Genomic DNA, 23,172 nt, shown 5'->3' on the forward strand with positions numbered 1-23,172 from the left:
CACGTCAATTTATAAATTTATTTTTATAAGATCTCTTTATAACGGTGAAATGTGATCTGTTGAATATTTAGCTCCAGTGGCATGATATTCAAATATCAAAGCCAGTTTAGATCCAAGACCTTGTAAGATTATGACTCAGCAAGATCACTTAGGAGCACAGGGAGTATGGTAACCACTACCCAATCTACAAGAAAGAGACAGAATATATAGAAAATTGCTCTTTTCGCTTAATTTTGTGAGCCCTTTTTATAACAGGTATAAAGGTTTTATAACCTGGAAATATTTTTCATTCCAAAAACTATGATGTCCAATGTCCTAATCCAGAAATGTAAAAATAAAAAAGGGAAAACAAGATCATATCAATCGTACCTTATAGTGCTTAAAGAAGCGAGCAAGAGTTCGTAATTTAAATCGGGGGAAAAAGAGAATACCAGAACCTTATTTTTGAAGAAAACAGAACCGTAGCAAAAACCAGAACCTTCAATGTGCTTTTACATGAAATTAACTTCCAAACCTCCCACCTAGTTGCTTCTTAATATATCAAAACGTAAGGCTGCAAGGAAAGTTCCTATCTATATCCTTCTCTCCCGCTCAATATTAACAGAAGTTCCTGTCTTTTTGCAGATCACAGGCATGTCTAATGCTTGCAAGACATCCTTGAACTCAAAATCATGTGTTTTTTTGTTGAACTGTTCAACCAGCTTGTACCTTGCATCATTCAGATAAAAAGATTCGGCAGTCTCCAAAAGCCATTTTGCCTCTGTGTCACCAACCTTGCTGGTGAACACTACATCACCACCGATAAGCACCAAGCCCTTCCTTTCAGCAAATTCTTTGTAATAAGACAAGGTGAAGTATGGGGCTGCTTGAGTTCCTCTTGCCATGTAATCTTCAAGATCAGTGAAAATGATGTGTGGCATCTGCACTGCAAGACAGCTAGTACTTTCAAAGATGTTTTAAGAATGCTAAAGGTATTATGCTTCACATATGAGGTTTGGATATTGAGATTGTTAAGTAATACGGTCCCCTTCTATAATCTAAGCCAAGAAATATGCCAGTGCAGGGCGAGATGATTTTCATACTAAGTCACCTCCCGATCGTTTATTGTTAACTGTTTTCATGAGTTGCATCAGGCATCTGTGCAGCGATGGCAGCAGACAAAGGGGAAGGCTAACTGCTTGCAGCAGGAGCTGTATGAGCGGTAACGTCCACATACAGCTCCGTGAGAAGGGTGGTAGACAGATTATAATTCTCATTTAAATAACCAAAATAAACTATGTTATCTTGTTATTGAGTCTGCTAAGGACCACATGATAAATATAACGAAAAGAAAATGTATATTCTATCTAATAGGTTCCCCAAGTAGAGGAACCCAAAGCAGAAGAAAACTCTATGTACGGCCTATTTGGGAACATAACTGTTTTCAGATATTTTCATATTCTTCACTACTATTCATAATTTATTCACTACTATTCCCAGGTATTTTGAGATATGCTTAGCATCCAAACGCAATTATTTCACTACTATGCGTAGATAATTGAATCTATCTTTTAGGTGTAGGTGAATCTGGTGCTGTGATTAATAATCTCAATTCATTTCACAGAGCATATCACTCCTCAAACAGAGTCGAGAACATCAAAAATCAATGTTAATAAAGAAGGCAACGTCTAATAATTATGAAGACAATAGGATATAAAGCCTGTGATTAGAAACCGTACCTTGTGCGAACATTGTCGTATAACCACTTCCTCTCCACAAAGGAATGACAATATACCGGCTGAATGATATATAAAAGTATGATTGGCAAAATATAGAAAGAGGACATACAAAAGATGTAAACATCTTTTCTTCTTTTCTCTTCAATAACTTAGAATTTAATAAAAATGTGCCAAAGGGGACAAAAACATAATCTAAAGGGATTACCAATCTGGCTTCTTCCCAAGTGATACTGAAAAACACAACATCTCCAACAATAACTAATTATGAACACGAAAAAAGTTCAATGTTGTTGCAATTTTGTTGCAAAATAAGGATATTCAATTCACTCATAATATTCAAGTTGCCAAAAGAAATATTATCTTTCCGAAAATACAACAATAAGGTTTAATATGAAGGCATAGTCCATGCAATAGATACTCAAAATGACCATTCGTAGATTTTTACAAAGAAAAGGAATTCCTTGGATGCAACTTCATTGAGTAATATAGGTGTTCGACAACAATAGGCTTATTCTACAAGGCACGTTCTAAGTTTGGCCAAAGAATTTAGAAAAGCTTGTAAACTTAGGAGTAATAAGAATTTCAGAGTCATGTACGCAGAGACATTTCCTCTCCCGAGAAGCAAAAGAGAAACATCTGTGGATTTTTTTTAACGTTGTATTACGGTGAGACAAAAAAAAGAAGGTAATGGCAGCAAAGAGTAGGGAGTACTGCCTACAGAAAAAATCATCATATCATATTCTCTTAAAAGACCCCAATTCTAAAATAGAATTGTCTTAAAACAACACTTTGACCAATTTGCAATAAGAACTCGTTGATATTGAAGTTAGCCAGAGAGTAAATTGTCTAAATCTGGCATAGCCCCTCCACCAATAAGAGCAAATTGGATACGCTATATAGCACATACTGAAAATTCCCATTTTAACATACTAAAAGTGTGTCTGAATCTTTTAAATCCATCTCCATAAGAGCAAGTCAATGATAATAATCGTATTAGATATATTTAGAAGTCATCATGACAATAAGCTTGATTCTATTTGTTTCAGCCCCTCAAATGTACACACAAACAAATGCACCGATTTCTTGTAACTTGTCAAGCACCCAAACTGATCAAAGAAACTATTTTATTAGACCAAACCCCATTAAAAAAATAATTTAGAACTTCTGAAAACTCAAATCCTAGGGAAAGAAAATTCAAATGAAATTTTCAGACATTACATCATCCCAAATTGAAGTGATGTCTTCGGGCGAGCGATCCTTCACCCTCTCGACATCCATAATCGAGTCCAACGGCTTTGGCTGAAATGGCGTGAAGCCGGTGGCAAACCTTGATGTCCTACAGAAACCAAGCGAGCCCCATTTCACAAAACCGCTCGGGAGAGCTCTCTCTTACAGTTTTTGGAGATTTTCTTGCAGAGACAAGGCACTGAAAAAATGTTTCGGGAAAACACAGGTTGTTGAAGTATGGCTGAGTAGTGTTTTTGATGAAGAAGAAGAAGAAGTTACTATTTTTTCGTGCGTTTTTTTACTGTGCCTTTTTTCTGTGCGTTTTTTCTGTGCGTTTTTTATGCGTTTTTTATATAAGTTTTTTTACCTGCACTTTTTTTATACGTTTTTTACGTTTTTTACCTGTGCGTTTTTTCTGTGCGTTTTTTGTACGTTTTATTTTCTGTGCCTTTTATGCGTTTTTTATGTACGTTTTTTTACCGTTGCGTTTTTTCTGTGCGTTTTTTCATGCGTTTTTTTGTACGTTTTTACCTGTGCATTTTTACTGTACGTTTTTTTCGATGCGTTTTTTTACTTGCGTTTTTTTATCTGCATTTTTTACGTACGTTTTTTTATGTGCCTTTTATCTCCGCGTTTTTTTATGCGTTTTTCTGTACGTTTTTTTATCTCTTCGTCTTTTCTGTACGTTTTTTTATGCGTTTTGTGTACGTTTTTGTAAGTGCTTTTTTATGCGTTTTTTCTGTACGTTTTTCCTGTGCGTTTTTTTTATACGTTTTTTTACCTAGCATTTTTTCTTATTCGTTTTTTTACTCTGCCTTTTTTCACGTACGTTTATTATGTGCGTTTTTTCTGTGCTTTTTTTATGCGTTTTTTTACGGTACGTTTTTCCTGTACGTTTCTTTTTTTTTTCTGTGCTTTTTTTTATACTGTATTTTTATGATTTTTTTACTGTAAGTTTTTATGTGCTTTTTTTACTGTACATTTTTTTCTCCATTTTTTTACTGTACTTTTTTGCTGTGCATTTTTTTCTCCGCATGTTCAAAAAAGAGAGAGTTCTGATACGTGTTGTAAAAGAGAGCAAGAAAATAAATAAAATGAGTAAAATCAAAATATACAATGAATAGAACTATCTATTGAGCCATGGTAAAATCATAGAAGCACGTCTCTAAATCGGGAGTTGTGCTGGAGCTTGGCCAACACTTTTGAAGTTGAGGAGACAAAGCTTGGCCAACACTTCTGGAGTTGGAGGAGACAAATGGGTAGACATGGCTCTCTTTGCAGAAGGAAGGCAAAGGCAAAAGGTGCACAAGATTTTGATATTTTGATTTCAAGTTATGGTAAAACCATAGAAGCACGTCTCCAAATCGGGAGTTGTGCTGGAGCTTGGCCAACACTCACGAAGTTGAGGAGACAGAGCTTGGCCAACACTTCTGGAGTTGGAGGAGACAAAGGGGTAGATATGGCTCTCTTGCAGAGGGAAGGCAAAGGCAAAAGATGCACAAGATTTTGATATTCTGATTCCAAGTTGTTAAAGGAAATAACATGTTATTTATTATAATAGTGTTATATGTATTTTTATTTTTATTTACAAGATTTATTCATTTAATTTATTTTTTAAATTCAAATTTTAAACGTATTAATATAGAAAAATAAATTTTTTTAAATATATTTAACATTTTCGTAGAGAGGGAGGAGGGCCTCGAGTCATGTGAGCAGACAAGTATTATTATTCCTGTTCAATGGGTGCACACCCACAGGCTTTCTCAAATGTTAATAAGGTGGGAATATTGAACTATCATGAAAAATTAGAATGGCAATAACACATTCTGAAGTGTGCAGATTGCCACTGCAAGAGCTTTTTGTATTTTCAAACCTTTTCTCTCCCATCTGTTTTAATGCAAGGAATGAGGACAGAGTAACATGGTCCACCAGCTTTTACTATTCTCACGGCAAAAAGCTTACTCATCCACTTATTATTAATGCTGTCTTTTATGAGGTAAAGTAAATAAGCAATTCATCTTCCGTCCGCTTACGTCTATTATATATTTCTTTATTGCCTGGTTGTAGTGGGCGCTCACTCTATCCCCCACCAGTACTTCTGCACTGCATTCTATTTCTGCAATCAAAATCAGTAGCATGTCTTCAATGCCTATAATCTGTTTGTCAAAACTCCCATTGCGCACTAGGCGTGAAAACTATCATTAATGTCTCTCACATAATACATTCATTAAAACTTTTTTGTGGGCCATGTAATAAGATGCCTTGCTACTCTCTCACTCTGGATCATAATTTGGTGTGTCAATCAAGAGTGATTGAACATGATTGTCTATTGTCCATACCCGTGAGTGGTCTCGCATCCTAAATATATATTGTTTCGTATAATCTGATAATCAAGAATAAGCATCTAGATATCAGACCCCACGTTTTATTTTAGTAAAAGCACCCCATTTATGCAACCATTTGTCGCCAAGTCGTCTTAGCTGGGTTCGAGCTTAAAACAATTTGTTTTAATAACTCCAAGGCCTTTCTTTTTCTTTTGGCTCTTTCTCCATTTTCATCATCATGTTTTGCTTCCTCTCCGTATTTGTTCTTCTGCAACTGCACTGCAACTGCATCTCTCTCTCACTCACACACACCCCAGATAAATATATATATATATATATATATATATTCATGTATATATTATATTTAACTCCATGTTTCAAACTTTAGGGCCTCACGGGTATTGATTCTCTACTTTTATAGACGGCAATTTGTCCCCAACAAACTTTCACACCTGGTCTTAAACGTTTTATATTCTCTCACTATTCATCCTTTGTCCTAAGCTGCCCCATAGTCCAAACCATGTCTGTCTCTTCTTCTTCTTCTTCTTCTTCTTCTTCTTCTTCTGTCGTTGTTTTCACTTGTTTGCTCATCATTTGCTTGATTACCCTCCACATCACAATGTGTGTAGCCAAACCCAAAAATACCACTCGCAGTCCCCGCCAACTCTCCATTGACTATTACGCCAAAGTATGCCCTCAACTTGAGCAGCTCGTTGGGTCCGTCACCAGCCAACAGTTCAAAGAAGAACCAGTTTCTGGGCCTGCTACCATTCGTCTCTTCTTCCATGACTGCTTCGTAGAAGTAAGCATAATTCCAAGGAATGCATTGGTTTTGCATGCATGCCCGATGCCCATGTTAGATGTTAGCATAGCATATCATATCATGATCTAGCACGCACCATTGCTCTGATGCCTCTTAGATAACATTAATTCATGTTCATTAAATGCATTTCAAGTTTTTTATCAGACATATCACTTTTAGTTTTTTTCTATTATTATTTATTGTCTCAATTTTTGCTTGAAGGGCTGTGATGCATCAATACTGATATCATCCAAGCCGGGAAGCAAAATGTTGGCGGAGAAGGATGCAGAGGATAACAGGGACCTAAGAGGGGAGGGATTTGAGACCATTAGGAAGGCCAAAGCTTTAGTGGAGAGCAGGTGCCCTGGTGTTGTATCTTGTGCAGACATTCTAGCAATTGCGGCCAGAGACTATGTGCATTTGGTCAGTGCCTGCTTTTTTCCACCTTCTTTGTTCCTTAATTATTATTTTACAATCTCAAATTATGGGGAGTTGAATAGTTAAAACGCTAACAAGGAGGCAATTTACATCCTTTATAACGCTTCATCAATTTTTATGAAGTGCTAGCTCGCCCCTTGATTCCAAAATGTTAATGCTCTTAGATGGCCTGTGAAGCATGTGCGTCCACTTGAGAAATACAACGCACACCAATGAGCTACTCTGTCAAATAATCAGAACTTCTCGTCATCCATTAGAGAAAATGGTCTATAACTAAAATTTGCGTGATAAAAGAAAGAGATCTGCTACATACACAAAGAAATTACACAAATTAAACCCACAATCTAACGTGGTTTCATGAGATCCGTTAGATCTACTTTACAATAAAAGTAATTTTACAATCTAACGTATCATATCAAACCACATCAATTTGTGAGATTAGTTTTGTGTAATCTCTTCGTATCTAAAGTATTTTCCTAAAAGAATATCTCTTGTGATTCTTTTTTCCATTTTTATTTTTCACTTTCTTATTCAGAGTGGTTGTCACTATATGTTTTTTGCTATTGATGCTGCCGAAATAGAAAGATTGATAGCAGGATTATTTAGTCCTTCATCTGCAGAACAAGTAAACCTGCCAATGAATCAACAGAGCTCCATGTGCCTAACTTGTCGTTATGTTTATTTGTCCTACATTGATCTTGGGTCTCCAAAACTTGTGAGTGTCAGTCTTTATGAAAGTCAAGATCGATTATTTCGTCCTTGGGAAACAGTCCAGGCCATCTTTATTGGCTTTGAAACCATCTGTTCGTCAGTAAATAGGGACAAAGTTGTATCATATAAATATGTTAGACCCTGTCCAATTTGGGGAATTTCAGTTTGCTCTCTGGGAGCTAATGGATTGTTTGGTCTGGTTTATGTGCCAAGCTACATTTCAAATTTTGGTTTAAAAATGTGGGTGCTTGATTGGTTGAGTTGTTGAAGTCTCCTGTTATTAAAAAGGGGCTTAAAAGTTGGAATTTCACTTAAATAGGATAGTACATTTTAGAGGATCAGAATTCCTTGTAATCGTCTGTTCTAAATATTTTCTATAATTATGACACTGGAATGTGCTGCATTAAAGATTGTAGGATTCATATACTACGTTGCAGGCCGGAGGTCCGTATTACCAAGTGAAAAAAGGAAGGTGGGACGGAAGAAGATCAATGGCATCAAGTGTAGCCTCCAACATCCCACGAGCAAATTCTACAGTGGATCAGCTGCTCAAGCTCTTCAGCTCAAAAGGGCTAACCCTAGAGGATCTGGTGGTCCTCTCGGGTGCACATACAATGGGATTTGCACACTGTGACAACTTTGTGAGCAGGCTGTATGACTATCATGGCACAAAGCAGCCTGACCCAGCCATCGATCCAAGGCTCCTCAAGGAACTGAGAATGTCATGCCCCCATTCTGGTGGCAACACTGACATTGTAGCACCCTTTGATGTTACCACCCCATTCTTGTTCGACCACGCTTACTATGGCAATTTGGCATCTAAACTAGGCTTGCTAGCCTCGGACCAAGCTTTATTTTTGGACCCAAGGACCAAACCACTGGTTCAGACTTTGGCAAAGGATAAACATAATTTTTTCCAGGCATTTGCAGAAGCTATGGAGAAAATGGGTTCAATTGGTGTGAAGAGGGGAAGAAAACATGGAGAGAAAAGAAAAGACTGTAGTATGCATATCTCTTGATGGCTGTGTTTTTCTTTTTAAATTTTTTTTTCTTAATTTTATGTTTTTTGGTGGAGATGATTGGCTTTTGGTCCATTTTCGGTTCAATTTGGTGACCACATTAATTCAGAACACTTTTTGTATCCTATTTCTGTTATATATTATATCTTCATGGAAACATTCAAGATTTTATTTTTCTTTGCAATTCTTTGGGAAAAAAAATTACATTTTATTTTAATTAAAATAAAAAGAATTTCGCGTCTAAAAAGTAAAATAAATTAAAGAAAAGAAGAGTACGCCATCTCCGCCTTGTCTTCCTTTTCAACCAGACCCACCAACCCCACTAGGTTGGCTACTTGCAGTAGGAAAGCCCATCAGATCAGAGCAATGAGAGCCGTCGTTCAGCGTGTTGCCTCCGCAAGCGTCGAGGTCACTCTCTTTCTTTCTGTATCTGTCTCTCTTACCCTGCTTCACTGGCTCATAATAGCATTTCTTCAGGTCGAGGGGCGCATCGTATCAGAAATTGGTCCCGGCCTTCTCGTCCTCGTCGGACTCCACGAGTCAGATTCTGATGCCGATGCCGACTACATGTATGTGTGTAACACCCCCCCCCCCCCCCCCCAACCATTTCTCTGTTTATCTCTATCTCTACATATATTTAATCAATTTGTTCTTTAAATCTAATTTCAATTCCGGTGCGAATTCATGAACTGATTTGTGCAGCTCTAGAAAGGTCCTGAATATGAGGTTATTTCCTAATGAGAATACCGGCCGAGGATGGGACCAAAATGTAGTTTCAGCTCTCTTTTCCTTTCTTTTTTCTTTTTCTTCCGTATGCCGCATATAAGTTAACTGCTACTGAAACTTTCATTTATTTAATTCAAAATTAAAGGTCCTTCTTTTATAATAATTTAAACTGCAGGTAATGCAGAGAAATTATGAAGTTCTTCTAGGTAATCTGGGAAATTTCAATTGTTTTCTTTAATTTTAGCTAGTGTATTGCTAAAATATAGGGGGAGAATAATGTTATGGTGTTTGACAGTGAGTCAGTTTACATTGTATGGATTCTTGAAGGGTAACAAGCCGGACTTTCACGTCGCAATGCCGCCCCAGACCGCAAAGCCCTTCTATGCGTCTCTAGTAGAGAGGTTTCAGAAATCCTATAATCCAGACGCCATAAAAGGTTGATGTTGCTTCTTTTCTTTACTTTTGTTTTCTTGATGTTAACGTTATCCTCGTGTGGGTAGCACTGAGTAGATCCTTAGAATCACATTAGTGTATATGGTGGTGTTCTTTTGTCCAATTTGTATTAGTGTTGACAGTTTGCTTCGTAACATGTCAAAATATGCTGCTAGATGTGTAAGAATCGCAAGTTTGGCTGCAATACATATTTGCAATATGCCCTGACATTATTATACGTTTCAAGCGGTTTAAACTTGTTATGAAACACAAGCTAGGCATATCTATATAAAAAATGAAATCAAAGTTTTGTTCTGGTGCATTTTGATACTGTGCATCTGTTGATCCAGTTGATGAAGTCTATGATGGTTCATCATGGTTCCAACAAAGTGTATAATCAATATCCCACACATTTTTTGTTCGCACCTCTATTTTATGCACAGTTCTACTGAGGATAAAATAAGTGAAGGTTGTGGATACAATTGTTTCTGTGTGTGTTGATTATATTCCTCGTTACTAGAAAGCAATTGTCCATTGATTATTTTACAGCAATTGTTTTCGTTTGCTGTATTGGGGAATATGCTATGCTCGTTAAGATTGTTAGCGTAGGTTAATATTTGCCTGATAGATATAGTTACTTATGTTAGCTGGAAAGTTTGTTTATGGACTGACCTATTTCTGAAATCTTATGAGAAACTTCTTGGGGACTTGCTGGAAACCGTAGATAACAATCTTTGTTGTTGCTGTGTCTCCCATGATTGTTCCTCAAAGCAAGCATGCACCAGTTTCAATATTCCTACTACACCATTAGGCCTTTCAATGTAGCTATGCTCTTAACTACACGACTGTGAAAAAGCAGTGGTTCTATCCCATACAATACCTAGAGGGGAGTGAATAGGTGCAGTTCAAATTTTGTGGACTAATAAAAATTAATGGCAAGAAGCAAATAAAAGATGACACAAATCATACAAATAATCAACATAGGGATTTGGTCACGAAGTGGAAACTCATTTGAAGAACGTCTTCAAATTCTAAAACCACTCCGGGTGTAAGCCACCACCTAAAATCCACTATAGAAAAAGTTTATTACAACCAATTTAGAGACACTCACAAAACCTTTGTAGTTCCTAAACTTGGCTTGCAACATCACGAGTGACCCACTCGATCTCTACACGCATGTAGTGTCGGAACTCCGACCTTCTATATCTTTCCACGAGAACCTCTCGATCTCTACATCAACAGCAGCTCCGGAAACCTTCCGGCCAACAAAACGTCCACTTCAATGAACTTTGAATGAGATTTGATCTTGAGAGTGGTGGTGGATTTGTGTTTGTCCAAAAGAGATTCACAAGGTGAGGAATAGGTTTCTCTCTTTGGCTCTTGAAACACTTAGGGTTTTGCTCTATTTTTCCACACCACAGAACAGAAATGATCTGTTCTATTTATAGTCCCAGCAAGTCACGGCGCTCAAAACATGAATTATTAGGTTGTCTTGAACATTGGCTCGAGCGAAAGTCGAGCGCACGTTATCTTCTGAAACCGCTCGAGCGAGGTGTCGAGCGAAGGTCGAGCGCACGTCTCTGGATGAGTTCTGCTCGCGCGCAACATCGAGCGCACATCGAGCGAACCACTCTGGATGGGTTCCGCTCGAGCGCCACGTCGAGCGCACATCGAGCGAACCACTCTGGATGGGTTCTGCTCGAGCGCCACGTCAAGCTCACCTCGAGCGAACCACTCTGTCTGGGTTCCGCTCGAGCGCTGCGTCGAGCGCACATCGAGCGAACCACTCTGGATGGGTTCTGCTCGAGCGCCACGTCAAGCTCACCTCGAGCGAACCACTATGTCTGGGTTCTGCTCGAGCGCTGGGTCGAGCGCACATCGAGCGAACCACTCTGGAAGGTTCCGCTCGAGCGCCAGGTCGAGCGCCCATCGAGCGAACCTCTCTGGAAGGTTCTGCTCGAGCGCCAGTCGAGCCATGTTGAGCACACTTCAATATTTTTCATGTAACACTGCATCAACACTTGTTACAACTCAATTTTACATAGGTTTTCACAAGAATATGCCAATTAACTAATTTTTCCCTCAACAGACTGTAATTAACATTTTGATGTGCTAATAAGTAGATGCGGTCATGTTTGATTTTTCTTATAGTTATTTTCAATTTTGTGATTGTAGATGGCATATTTGGAGCAATGATGAAGGTAATACAATATCAGTTCCTTTCTTTCTTGTTTATTCCAACTATTGTTTCAAATGTTTTCTTTAGAGAACCACTTAGCTTTCGATCTTTCCAATGGCATACAGGTCAGTTTGATTAATGATGGACCAGTCACTATGCAGCTGGACTCACAATCCCCAAAGTGAGTACTACTTACCTAAATGAGCTTAGCAGCTGCATTTGATTCACTTCTCCTCATTGTACTGATTACTTTTTTAATTACAATTACTTAACTTGAAGAGTTGGAACCATTACAGGTATTCAAATGATGCAGTAGAAGAATCATAATGACAGATTATTCCTAAATTGTGTTTCTTAGTTTTCTTATATGCTGCAGTACTTGGCAAGTAGTTTAGCAGGGTGTAAGACATGATTTCTTAATTATAAGCTCTTCATCTGTTGCTGTGATCTCTCTCTCTCTCTCTCTCTCTCTCTAAATCTTAGTCAATCCATTTTATTTGGGTGATGATTGATGAAATTGATGCCAAAAAAGAGGAGTATATGTTAGGGAATTGATACACGGGGATAAAAAAACACAGGGTTGGTACATTATAAAAGCTAGCACGTAAGCTTGACGGACCAAAAATATGTACAGGGGGGAAGAAAACAGTAAAAAGAATGAGAGAACTTCTTGAACTTGTGTTCTTACAAAATGGGCAATGTAATGAAGGCGGCAAGCCCCATGAAAATATGCTTGCTGATAATTCAGGTTGTCCGCAGCACGGCATCCTTCAGGAGCCAAATGTTCCATGCTCCTATGACATTGTGGAGAGGATTGTTGCCGCTGTAAACAGTGCTTCTTTTCCAAATGACAAAACCTCCATGTTCCTACACCATGCCAATTAATTAACACGAAGCATGGTACTGAAAAAGTCCACATTTGTCGACGTATTACACTCAAGATGCTGTCATGCATGGACAGCAGACCCTTTTGATATCTATGAACAAAAATGATTTGATTGAAGGGAGATATGTAATCCTCGTGATATCCTCAGTTTCCTGATGTTCATGTTTAAGGTGTTGGGCTCCCATATTTGTTTGATGATCCCACTACCCAAATGTGATAAAACAGGAAGTATTCCCAAACCAATTTTTTGTAATAATTGAAAAGGATATAAAAATTGGGATTCCAGTAATATTCAATAACTACGGTCAAATCGCAATAGGTCTGAATGTGTATGCCCGACATCATGTAACATGCCTGTCTTAAAGGCCGAGGTTTAATTACTCAATGCTTACTTATCAGATAACCACATTACCATAGGACATAAGGAGAAACTCATGCAAAAGAGAACAAGCAAAAGTAAGTTAAAACCGCTGAATGCTGATGAGTGATGAGCTTACTCGTCTACTCTTCTCAAACTATTGAAAGCAGAGATCATATTCTCGCATATCTCCACAAGAGGGTTGTCTCTCACATCTTCCTTGGAATCTGGGTCACCTAGAGCAGGACATTTTCCGGATGAGAGAAACAAATGAGCCTGAAAGAGTGAAACATAAATAGATAGATAAATATGATAGAGGTTACTACTGAATGAAGATACAATTGATCAATATTTCAAAACAGGGAAATTGCAAGGCAAGGAAATTAGCTGTCAGCATGGTGAGGCAAGTATCAAGGCATAAGGCATAAACCTTGCTATATATATATATATATATATATCGTGGTATTATGTCAAGAGATACGAAAAAATCAATCATATAAACATATGCTGTAATGACATATATGACAAATAATGACTCATGCAGTAAAACAGTGTACATCAGAGCTAATAGGCTAATAGGCCACAGCTTCGAGAATCAAGGAACGGAAAAAAATAGAAGAGTAACGAACATCACTCAAGATTAATCATTATCTACTTACTACGTTACCAGATATTGTTTGAAAAACAAAAAGAATCACCTTAAAAGCATGTGCTAAGAGCAACTGAATTACTTCAATGCCAATCTTTTTTATGATGCTTTTTGTACTTGTAGTACTAGAAAAGCACTTCAAGGCTCCACTTAATGTTGCATCATCCGTAGACCCATTTGATCTCCGAGTGCGAACAGGAGGCTGGTGAAAATGAAATATAATTAACCTATGAAGATATTTTATAGTGGGAGATACTTGCTGTATTGCAGCCATAATTACGTCAAAGACTTAAGGACGATATAAGGTTGAACACCTTAGATATAAATCTTTGGGACAATTGAAATCATGGAACAATAATCTGACTACTTACCTTAGATGTGTATTTCCAGATATACTGCAAGATTATTTCCAGCTTCCATTTAGGGTCATTGAAGACCTGCAAAACATCCTCATTGTTGACACAAACATGGAAAAAGATCTAGGTCTTCTTAATCACCAGAAACTAAGGAAGCATGGGCCTTTTACAAACTCAAAGCAAATACTAAATATGCAGTAAATGAATACCTGGAGAAATGGGCAAAGAATCTCATCATTGTAAGTTAGTTCATCTAGAATTAACTCTATCAGCGGGGTTCTGCACCAGATTGCAGTAACACATTCATCTATCAACAAACATATAAAACAAACACGTGCACAGTGCACTGCATGACGCCCGCAGACACAAATGCATGCCAAAACTTTCACCATATAAGAAACTTAACCTCACACCATCAGCTCTGGTAGTATAACCTTGCATATCGGCTTCCTTCTTCGACATATCAAGCTCCATAATCTAAAAGGTTGACAATATTAGAGCTCATGATGAAACTGGTTCAAACTGCTCTAAACGAAATGATAATGAGGAAATTACCAGTGTCAGAAGTTTCTGCATTGCAATGCAAGTATTATTTCCTATTTCAGGCAAAGCAACTGCCACAGCAGGATCACAATTATCAGATGGCTTTACCACAGAAGTCTCTAGATACGTTGGATCATTACTGAATGTAGATTGGATTTGATACAATCCACACATAACAGTCAAGCAATCCCTCACTAAGACTTTGTAGTTTAATTTTCTTGACCCCTGCAAAGAAATCTAGTTTGAACATCCTCACATTATTTCAATTAAACAAGAAATAGTGCCCCCAAGGAACTTGGCATTAGGAAGTTAAATCCGAGAGCAAGCAAGACAACACGAGCCATGATATAAAAATCACTTGATGACTATGTATTAATAATGGAAGAGATAAAATCCCCTAATGTTCATGTCTTGAAGGACAAGAGTATACCAGAACCATGTTGAGCAAAGATTCCCTCAGAAGGGTCCAGTTCATAGTTTCTGCAGTACAAAAATTAGCTGCATAAACCGTCCAAAGATGAAAGGCATAAAAACAATGATATCAGCTTACCTCCACTTTTACGAGGTAGCATATCTCCTTCTAAAACATTCAAAAGATACTGGAACACCAACATGCTCCCCAAGGACTGCAAAAAGAATAAGAATGAATTAAGAACGGAGGAAAGTTGTGCAAAAGCAAAATGATAAACTATTGGCTTTGAATAGCAATAACCTAGCAGATATTAAAAAATTCAATGAAAGAAGAGCATTTTCTTTTTTTGGTAAGTAGAACAGCATAAAACACTTAAAACACTTACAGCAGATATTAAAAAAAAACAAAAAATCTTTTACTTAAAAAAAATAATTTTGCAGGTTTTGTATTGGGGATGGAGGTGCTATAAGTATACTCTAAGCAGACAAGGAATTACAGGTCAAGAAATCTAAATCAAAAGATAATATCAGGTCGAGAAATCTAAAAGCAATATGGGGAGCTAAACTTGTTCGGCTTCTCCATAATCAATTATGAACAAATACTTGACGCCCTTCCAAAAAACTCAGAAAATATATATACCAACCTTGGTGTCTAATGTTTTAAAATTTGCATCACGAGCCACTTTGGCAAGGTCTTGTATCAGAAGATGAAAACCCTGAGGTTGGCAAAGACAATGAAATGAAAAGCTGAATTGCAATCAAGTTCAACAAATCAAACCCACTAGAGAATATATAGAGTAGAACTGAGAAATCATCCATCACTCTGCGCCTATGTTCTATGAAGCCCTCTAGCTTCCTCCTCGCATGGAAAAAGTCTATGCACTTATATAACGCAAAAACCTGCTATAAAATTAAATGGAAGCATGCCTTTGATATTCATTAGTAATTTACTGCTAGACACTAAGGCCCCATTTGGATGTTGAGATGGTCTCCTCTCATCCCATCTCATCTCATCTCAACTCAACATCCAAACACCACTCAAACACAAATTTTAACTTTTTCATCTAATCATTATCTAATCATTACAATTTTTCCAAACTTTCAAACAAAACACAAAAAATAATTCAACTTTTTCAAATCACAAAACAAAAATTATATTATAACAATATTTTAACTTTACAATATTTTTATTCATTTTTTTCTCTCCTTTCCCAAAACTCCAAAAAACATCTTAACTCAAATCATTTTACTACTATTTACAAACCATTTTACTATTATTCACAGATTTTTCATCTCAACTAATCTCATCTCAACATCCAAAGATTCCAAACAAGGCCTAAAGTGTGGTTTAGAACTTCCTTTGGCAGGTGATTTGACCCCTTAAGTTAAAATTACATAAAATATAAAAGAAAAACAAATTAAAGGAAGCATTTAGACAGAGCCAAGAACAACGGATAGTACTCACAGAAGAGTCAAATGGTCCACCCAAGTTTTTGTCAGCCACTTCCTTCTCACTACTACTAGTACCTAAGTCAGCAACAAATGGCAACCAAGCCTAAAAGCAAACGGAAAAGGAGATTGATTATCTAGCAAGATGTTTAAATTGAAGCAGCATATGTGTTATACCAAAAGGATGAGGAAACACATTAAGTAGTCATATCTATATCCTACCTCTTTAACCAGGACAAGTTCAAGTGGAGCACTAGAGGATGATTTGGATCTATCTGAACTTGATAAATACAGCCGAGGGTATCGCTGCATTGAAAAATAAAATTACATCAGAATAGAATAATTGGGCACCTGCAAATGTAAATTTAAACTGAATTAAATTAAAGGGGTCGATTAAACACCTTATCTAATTCATTCAAAAGCTGGAAACTTGGCATAATCAGTTCTAAAGATTTGCCAACCCTTAAGATCCGGAACACCGCTGCACACATTTTGCTTCACAACCAAATTCGTACAAAAAATAAGTGATCATTTAGATAAAGACGAACATAACACACTAATCTGTGGTTTTCTTTTCCTGAAAATAAGTTACAAATTTCCATTCACATTGATTGGCATATTTGCAAGTAAATATACAATATCCTTACCATAAAAAAGAGGAGATGATGGTTAGTGCTATAAGGCTTCTTAGATTAGTAAACTGAGAAAAAAAATAAAGATGATAACTAACACGCGTGGGCAGACAGAGACAATTACTTAGTTGGGGGTATTCCACTTTCTGGAACAATCGATGCAGCGCGAACAGCTTCCAGAAAAGCAATCCCTATGCATCAATCAACATAATGAAGAGACATAAAATGTATGAAGTGTAGGAAAAGTTCAGAAATTCAAATTCCAATTTAAGAATCTCCTATAAGAATATCCACACTGTTTATCAGCAGTTCCAGTTGCGTTCGACCTTCCATTTTCCGGGAACAAGAACGACAAAAAAGTAAAATCTAAAACTTTCACTTCCCTTTTATTTTCCTGCGGTTATTCAGGAAACCAAACAGAGAATAAATAAGCAAAGAGCAAATCAAATAAATAACGTACTATCATCGTTGGCGTCCCGAGTCTCTTTAGTCTCAGAGGCGTCGAGAATAGCCAAGATGTTCTCTTCGATTCCGCCTCTGCCGATAGAATTCTCCATCTCCCACTTATCTGTCCGATGGAAAAAAGAGATATCAAGCCCTAAAATTAGTTCTCCATAGTAGCACAGCAAATACAGATGAAAATGGCGGAAATATTAATTAATTAATTAATTGTTTTATTTTCCCGCCAAATTCGAGAACCCTCTAAAACTGATTACTGCTAACTCCACAAAACAATTATACAGAACAGTCTCTTAAATGAACGTGATTTTATTTGATCTTATTTTATAATAAAAATAATTTTATAATTTGATAAATCATAATAAATCATATTAATTTATAAAATTATTTATATATAATTTGATTAAAATATTTTTCAAAGCTAAAAGGATAGTGCCAAAAACACTTCTAGATAGCCCCATTTTTTACAAAAAACTTGTAAGCTCATGCATTTGAGATTTATACTTGTCATTATTTGTACGGATGAGTACCAACTTAGTTCGAGTCCAATTCTTCTAAATCCGACTCCAACTTCGATTGCGTAAATTTTGATCCGATTGTGACTTATCGGAGTATAATTGAATTTGGACTTTTAACTTTGAATTTCTTTTTTTTAGTTTTATATTTAATCTATTTAAAAAATAATTTTTTTTAGGCTTTTAAATATCAATTTTTTGAAAAAATTAAAACTAAATCATTCACAATTAATTTACCTCTATATTAATATCTAACTTATTTTTATATTGTATTGTCTAATTATATTTTATCATACTATAATATTACATATTATTTTTAATGTATAATTACATGTTATTATACTAATGTCTAACTTATTTATAACTTAATTATATACTAGACTTTCTAGTATCTAATTACATGTTATTATATTTTAGTAAATTAGTATATGTTATTAACTTATTATACTATACTTATTTAAATACTAGTGTCTAACTTATTTATATACCTGATTATGTATGATAGTAATATAATGATGTTTACAAATACTAAACTATCATTAATCTATTTATATTATAGTATAAGTATATTATGTTATTGAATCTAACTATATAAGTCCAGGTTATATAACTATATAACTTTACTAGTATATATGACAAATATATTGATAAATATATATGTTTATAACATATATATAATATTGAAGTCAGATTCAGAGTCGGAGTCAGAGGACAAAGTCGGAGTCAGAGTTGGAGTATAAAGTTGGAGTCAAATCAGACCGTCCAACAATACCTTTGACTCCGATTGAAAAATTAAAAAAGAAATTCGACTTCGACTCCACTTTTTCGGAGTCGGATTTTTTAATTTTGTTTCTTAGCCCTAATTACTCCTATATAACATATGTAAAATTTTAATCTATAAACTTATGTCCAAAAACAAACCCAATGGATCATGTAAAACTATCTATTTTATATTCATATGCAATAAACCCACTACACCTAGCATTTACTGTCATCCTATAAATAATTTTTTATTTTTTATATATTCATTTCCTCCATTGTTTCCTTTTACTTGATTTTCACCACCTAAGCAAATTATTTGTATTGTTCATAATCTAAAGCACCTCTATTTCATCCTTTTCTAAAAATATATTAGAAATATTTTTGTAATATGATCCCTTTATTATATTTTAATTTTAGTTGGCTTATATATATTTATTTTGTGTGTATAGGACGAAATTTTATCACATTGTATTGTATATAAGAATATATTGAAAATATGAAAAGATATAAGGATATTACAAATTCAGTGATAGTTAGAATAAATATTTTAAAAGAATAAAAATAATTATTTACATGACATAAAGAAAAAAATAGATAAACTAATAAGTGATATATATTGTAAAAATCATTAGTTAAACAAAATGAATTTTGACTATGTATAATAGAAAGAAAAATTCTATTTATTATCTTCTATACCACACATTAATATGTAATTTGTCATTTTTATTAATCTATTTAAATGCACATATTGATGTATAGATATGTGTGTTTAAATATAAAGATAAAAATAATAAATTATATATTAATATGTAGTGTGCTGTGATAAGAATCATTTCTCATAATAGAAACCAATAAAGACAAAGCTACAAACCGACATAAGTTGATCCGTACAAAGACATGTTTGATGTTTCAAATAATCAAAAGACAACGAGCATTTACGGGAATGGCTTTCACGGTTTACATTACTCTTTTTGTATTATAAAAGTTCTTCTATTCACTAGAATGGTGTGGTCTCATCCCTTTGAATTTGTCAAACGATAACATAATACTAATAAATGTAAAAGGAGTAATGTTATATATAGTCGTGAAGTACACAAATATCATACAGTCGCTTTAAAAAATAGAAATATATTATTAAAAAATTAATTTTCTTTTCATATAGGTCTCTTACTTATTTACTTTTTTCAATGTTATTACACGATATTTACACACTCACAACTGCATTTATCTTTTATCATGTAAAAGTCATATCAACTAATTAACTTTTAAAATTGGAAAAATGCTTAGTTGCTAATTCTAAATGTGTCCCTAAAAGCGCCCCCTTATTGCATTTTTTTTTTTAATGTTTAAAAAAGTTATTAGTGAATTTATGTGTGTGTTTTTTTAACATTTAAAAAAACAAAAACTCTATAGGAAACTAGCGTGGAGAATCGTGGGAAACCGCATCCCACGTGGCAAAAAGAATACGACCTCCCGTTTTATGTTTTTGTTAGTCTTTCTCTTTTTATTTTCATCTGAGTTTTCCTCCCATCTTTTTCATATTCCCTCCATCTTCCCTTTTCCCCTAGACCTCCGTCCTGGAGCTTCCATAGTTAAAAACTCTTCTTTAGCCACTAAATCCAAATGGGTGTAAAACAAGTGTGTCAAAAAGAAAAGAAGAGTGAGGGATCCTCTCGAGGTTTTTTTTTCTCAACGAGTGCAATGAAACAAAACCAATACAAAAGCGAGAGAGTCAAATTGTCAATAGCAATAAAAAGCAGTAAAAGAAGAAAGCTAATTAGAGATAGAAACAAAAGCAAGAGAATGAAAGAGAAGTTTAGAGAGAGAGAGATCACAGATGAAGATAGACTGCAAATGGAGCGAAAAAGAGGATGTGCAAAGAAAAAATTGCAATCATGGTCACACTTTTTGTGTGGGTGAGAGAGAGAGAGTAGTTACATCTCCATCTCCTTTTGCTTTCCTGAAATTTCCCTCCTTCATTTTCGTTTTTATTATGTTTTGGTTTTTTTATTTTTAATATATCGGTTGACATGTGACAACCGATTTTTCCATAGTTGTGTGCGGCGGTTGTCTGTAGCATTTCTATTAAAAAAAACACTAAAAACACTTTTGGGTTACATTTGGGAAGCAACCATCACCCATTAATCTAGATTAGGTTCAATATTTCTTTTAATAGAAGACAAAATCTCATGAAACGACATCTTCATTAATAGCCGACTGATGGGTAGGTTAACCATTGAAGACTAGTTTAAACTATTCTTCAATAATACCAAGATTTTCAATAAAATCAAATTTATGGAATTTTTAAAGAATCGTGGTATATATTAATTCATTAGAAACATATATGTCTGAACTTATAAAAATTTTTAACAACATTTTCCTTGGAGATTAAGGTCTCGCTTAGATTTAGACAGTGTTTTATTTCATCTTATTATTACAACTTTTTCAAATTCTCACATAAGAAATAATAAACAATTCAACTTTTTCAAAACCAAAACAATAATAATATTAAAAAATAATATTCTAATAATATTTTTTTCAACTTTAATCTTTCATCTAAAATCATCTTATCTCATCTTTGAATACAAACCAATCATAAGTCTTGTTTGATTATGCAGTTCAGATTAGATGAGATAAGATGTTTTGTTGAAAATTGAATAAAATATTATTATAATATAATTTTATTTAAAAATTTAAAAAAATTGAATTGTTTATTATAATTTAGATGAGAGTTTGGAGAAGTTGTGCATTCCATTTAAAATATAAAAGAGAATAAAAAAAAATTCTTGAGTTTTTTTTTTTTTTTTTGGCGAAAAAAAATTCATGTAAGTTTGACATAAATTGAGACAATATGTTTTGATATCTTAGATTGTTTTAGAGAGAAGCTTTTCATCTCCACACTTAACTCTAACCCACAAATTAGCTAAATTTTTTGACAAATTATTATTAAATAGTTTTGAAATAACGAGTACATGATTAATATTCTCGTCCTATCAAACATCATGTATATCGTTAAAATCATAAGTCTACATAATCGAAAACGATATTTGAGACAGACTGATCTACAGGTTTAGGTAACGTGAATAACTACAACTTAAAATTAATAGAGCAATGCATGTAGGTAGAAGATCAATTATAAGAGAACACGTCATGTGAAGGGACCCGCCTGATTAATGTGGACGTGCAGTACATATCATTGATCTAGCAGTTATCATGTGCCACTGCTCGGATCGGATGTGCCTGTTTGAAAATTAAGTTTATGGATACTAAAAAAAAAAAAAAAAATTATATATATATATTTGTGATGAAAATAACTATTTGTGACGATAATTGTTTTGTTTTAATAAAAAATTGTCATTTTGGTAATAAATAATTAATAGTAAATAAATAATTTTTTTGTAGTGAAAGTACTGTGAGGACTTGAAGAAGTACTCTTGTTGCCCCGTTGAAACTGTGAGGACTTGCAATGGTCAAGCAACAGTACGATCAAGGAAGAAGACGAAGCAGCTAGCGAATCATAAATCCTCTGTTACTTTGTTATCAATCATTTTGTGAGTTAGGAAACTGTCACCTGCATCAATATAACTACTGCGGCCTCTCTCTCTTTATTATATCTGAGCTGCAAATACGTACGTTTGGAAAGAGCTATGTCGACATATATACTGCATCCATGCTATCCATTGCAAATTTGCAGTTGACATGATTAATACAGACTTCATTGTTTGAATTAGGTATTTAGGTTTGTTTTTACAGAGTGGGTCTGTCTACCTTTCACTCGCTTGTACTCTATATTTTGATTAGTAGACTTATTTGAGATTGTCTTCGTCAGGAAATGTAAACTATTCTTTTTAGAGCCAAACTATTAAGTCTGGGTGTCTTGTGTGATCACTGAAACTTATTCTTAGGGGTGCTACCTGCACCATTCGGTGCAGGCTCACCCCCTCCCTGCCTCCCACCCTACATGGGACGAGAGTGGGTTTTTGTCAAAATTTTGAATACCGTTTCGATTAAGGCATTAGAATAAAATATTTTGATACCGGTATAGTTTCAGGATAGTCTATATATAGATAAATTAATTATTTATATATAAATTATATTTCAAAATAATATCAATGCAAGTCTTAAAAAATTAAATTACATATTTATAAAACTCAATAATACTTCTAAGTTCTCAATCCAAATATTAAAAACAATAATCACTCATTTTCATAACGAAAAGGGGAGTATGAATTTGATTTTTAGTCCTTGAGAAAAGATGATTAAAATAGTTAAGAAAATAGTCTTCAGATGTGAGAATTTGAGTGAAAATTATGAAAATACACTGAAAATACAAAAATCCACTAATTTCTACCGGTCACCGAAACCAGCCAATACACCGAAAAGTGGTCGGCATTGATTGAAATGCACTGGTACGACTTGTATTTGACCCGATATGAAACACATACCTTCCCTGTACCTGTCACTGGCCTAGCATGGTAAATACCTGCCGGTACGGCACGATATTTAATACTTTGGTTTTCATCCTGGCACCCACCCCTGTGGTGCGGTGGTGGGGTACCCCGTTCGGGTACTGGGG

At 35.0% G+C, this 23,172-nt stretch overlaps 4 protein-coding genes across 7 annotated transcripts; 2 read left to right on the forward strand and 2 right to left on the reverse strand.

Annotated features, from left to right (window-relative positions):
* Window positions 1-405: 405 nt before the first annotated feature.
* On the reverse strand, window positions 406-3,192 carry LOC109000935. 2 transcript variants are annotated; one of them, XM_018978006.2, is made up of 3 exons: window positions 2,937-3,192; window positions 1,719-1,777; window positions 406-925 (listed from the first exon to the last, which is right to left on the reverse strand). In XM_018978006.2, exons 1-3 carry the CDS (start codon window positions 2,939-2,941, stop codon window positions 573-575), a joined length of 417 nt encoding a protein of 138 aa, XP_018833551.1. In that variant the 5' UTR covers window positions 2,942-3,192; the 3' UTR covers window positions 406-572. The 2 variants fall into 2 exon arrangements, with proteins under 2 accessions (XP_018833551.1, XP_035545256.1); XM_035689363.1 differs by having other exon boundaries at window positions 1,719-3,172.
* A 1,544-nt stretch (window positions 3,193-4,736) lies between these two features.
* LOC109000934 (peroxidase 19-like) lies at window positions 4,737-8,396 on the forward strand. 2 transcript variants are annotated; one of them, XM_035689421.1, is made up of 3 exons: window positions 4,737-4,941; window positions 6,294-6,494; window positions 7,658-8,396. In XM_035689421.1, the coding sequence occupies exons 1-3, from the start codon at window positions 4,756-4,758 to the stop codon at window positions 8,237-8,239; spliced, it is 969 nt and encodes a 322-aa protein (XP_035545314.1). In that variant the 5' UTR covers window positions 4,737-4,755; the 3' UTR covers window positions 8,240-8,396. The 2 variants fall into 2 exon arrangements, with proteins under 2 accessions (XP_035545314.1, XP_018833548.1); XM_018978003.2 differs by lacking the exon at window positions 4,737-4,941 and adding an exon at window positions 5,654-6,071.
* Window positions 8,397-8,506: 110 nt separating this feature from the next.
* Window positions 8,507-12,025, forward strand: LOC109000933 (D-aminoacyl-tRNA deacylase). The gene is made up of 8 exons (XM_018978001.2): window positions 8,507-8,647; window positions 8,717-8,808; window positions 8,942-9,008; window positions 9,141-9,171; window positions 9,261-9,401; window positions 11,573-11,598; window positions 11,702-11,757; window positions 11,873-12,025. Exons 1-8 carry the CDS (start codon window positions 8,606-8,608, stop codon window positions 11,901-11,903), a joined length of 486 nt encoding a protein of 161 aa, XP_018833546.1. The 5' UTR covers window positions 8,507-8,605; the 3' UTR covers window positions 11,904-12,025.
* A 42-nt stretch (window positions 12,026-12,067) lies between these two features.
* LOC109000932 (negative regulator of systemic acquired resistance SNI1) lies at window positions 12,068-17,502 on the reverse strand. 2 transcript variants are annotated; one of them, XM_018977999.2, is made up of 15 exons: window positions 17,321-17,502; window positions 16,985-17,051; window positions 16,630-16,723; window positions 16,451-16,534; window positions 16,245-16,334; window positions 15,424-15,495; window positions 14,919-14,994; window positions 14,799-14,848; window positions 14,381-14,605; window positions 14,232-14,302; window positions 14,035-14,104; window positions 13,841-13,906; window positions 13,519-13,671; window positions 12,960-13,096; window positions 12,068-12,443 (listed from the first exon to the last, which is right to left on the reverse strand). In XM_018977999.2, the coding sequence occupies exons 1-15, from the start codon at window positions 17,415-17,417 to the stop codon at window positions 12,371-12,373; spliced, it is 1,425 nt and encodes a 474-aa protein (XP_018833544.1). In that variant the 5' UTR covers window positions 17,418-17,502; the 3' UTR covers window positions 12,068-12,370. The 2 variants fall into 2 exon arrangements, with proteins under 2 accessions (XP_018833544.1, XP_018833545.1); XM_018978000.2 differs by having other exon boundaries at window positions 14,381-14,593; window positions 17,321-17,501.
* Between the last annotated feature and the right edge of the window lie 5,670 nt (window positions 17,503-23,172).

This window comes from Juglans regia, chromosome 4 (genome assembly GCF_001411555.2).
Source record: "Juglans regia cultivar Chandler chromosome 4, Walnut 2.0, whole genome shotgun sequence".
Lineage (NCBI taxonomy): Eukaryota > Viridiplantae > Streptophyta > Magnoliopsida > Fagales > Juglandaceae > Juglans > Juglans regia.

What these genes read in the sequence shown, in the direction of transcription:
- LOC109000935 (XM_035689363.1), bottom strand. Translation starts at nt 1,842, where the DNA reads ATGTTTACATCTTTTGTATGTCCTCTTTCTATATTTTGCCAATCATAC. An exon ending in TACGACAATGTTCGCACAAG is followed by an intron (nt 926 to 1,718) that starts GTACGGTTTCTA and finishes GCTGTCTTGCAG; the next exon opens with TGCAGATGCCACACATCATT.
- LOC109000934 (XM_018978003.2), top strand. Translation starts at nt 5,790, where the DNA reads ATGTCTGTCTCTTCTTCTTCTTCTTCTTCTTCTTCTTCTTCTTCTGTC. An exon ending in TCCATGACTGCTTCGTAGAA is followed by an intron (nt 6,072 to 6,293) that starts GTAAGCATAATT and finishes TTTTGCTTGAAG; the next exon opens with GGCTGTGATGCATCAATACT. An exon ending in CCAGAGACTATGTGCATTTG is followed by an intron (nt 6,495 to 7,657) that starts GTCAGTGCCTGC and finishes ACTACGTTGCAG; the next exon opens with GCCGGAGGTCCGTATTACCA.
- LOC109000933 (XM_018978001.2), top strand. Translation starts at nt 8,606, where the DNA reads ATGAGAGCCGTCGTTCAGCGTGTTGCCTCCGCAAGCGTCGAG. An exon ending in GCCGAGGATGGGACCAAAAT is followed by an intron (nt 9,009 to 9,140) that starts GTAGTTTCAGCT and finishes TTTAAACTGCAG; the next exon opens with GTAATGCAGAGAAATTATGA. An exon ending in AAATTATGAAGTTCTTCTAG is followed by an intron (nt 9,172 to 9,260) that starts GTAATCTGGGAA and finishes GGTGTTTGACAG; the next exon opens with TGAGTCAGTTTACATTGTAT.
- LOC109000932 (XM_018977999.2), bottom strand. Translation starts at nt 17,417, where the DNA reads ATGGAGAATTCTATCGGCAGAGGCGGAATCGAAGAGAACATCTTGGCT. An exon ending in TCTTAGCACATGCTTTTAAG is followed by an intron (nt 13,097 to 13,518) that starts GTGATTCTTTTT and finishes TCACTCTTTCAG; the next exon opens with GCTCATTTGTTTCTCTCATC. An exon ending in AGTTTGAGAAGAGTAGACGA is followed by an intron (nt 12,444 to 12,959) that starts GTAAGCTCATCA and finishes GGCATGGTGTAG; the next exon opens with GAACATGGAGGTTTTGTCAT.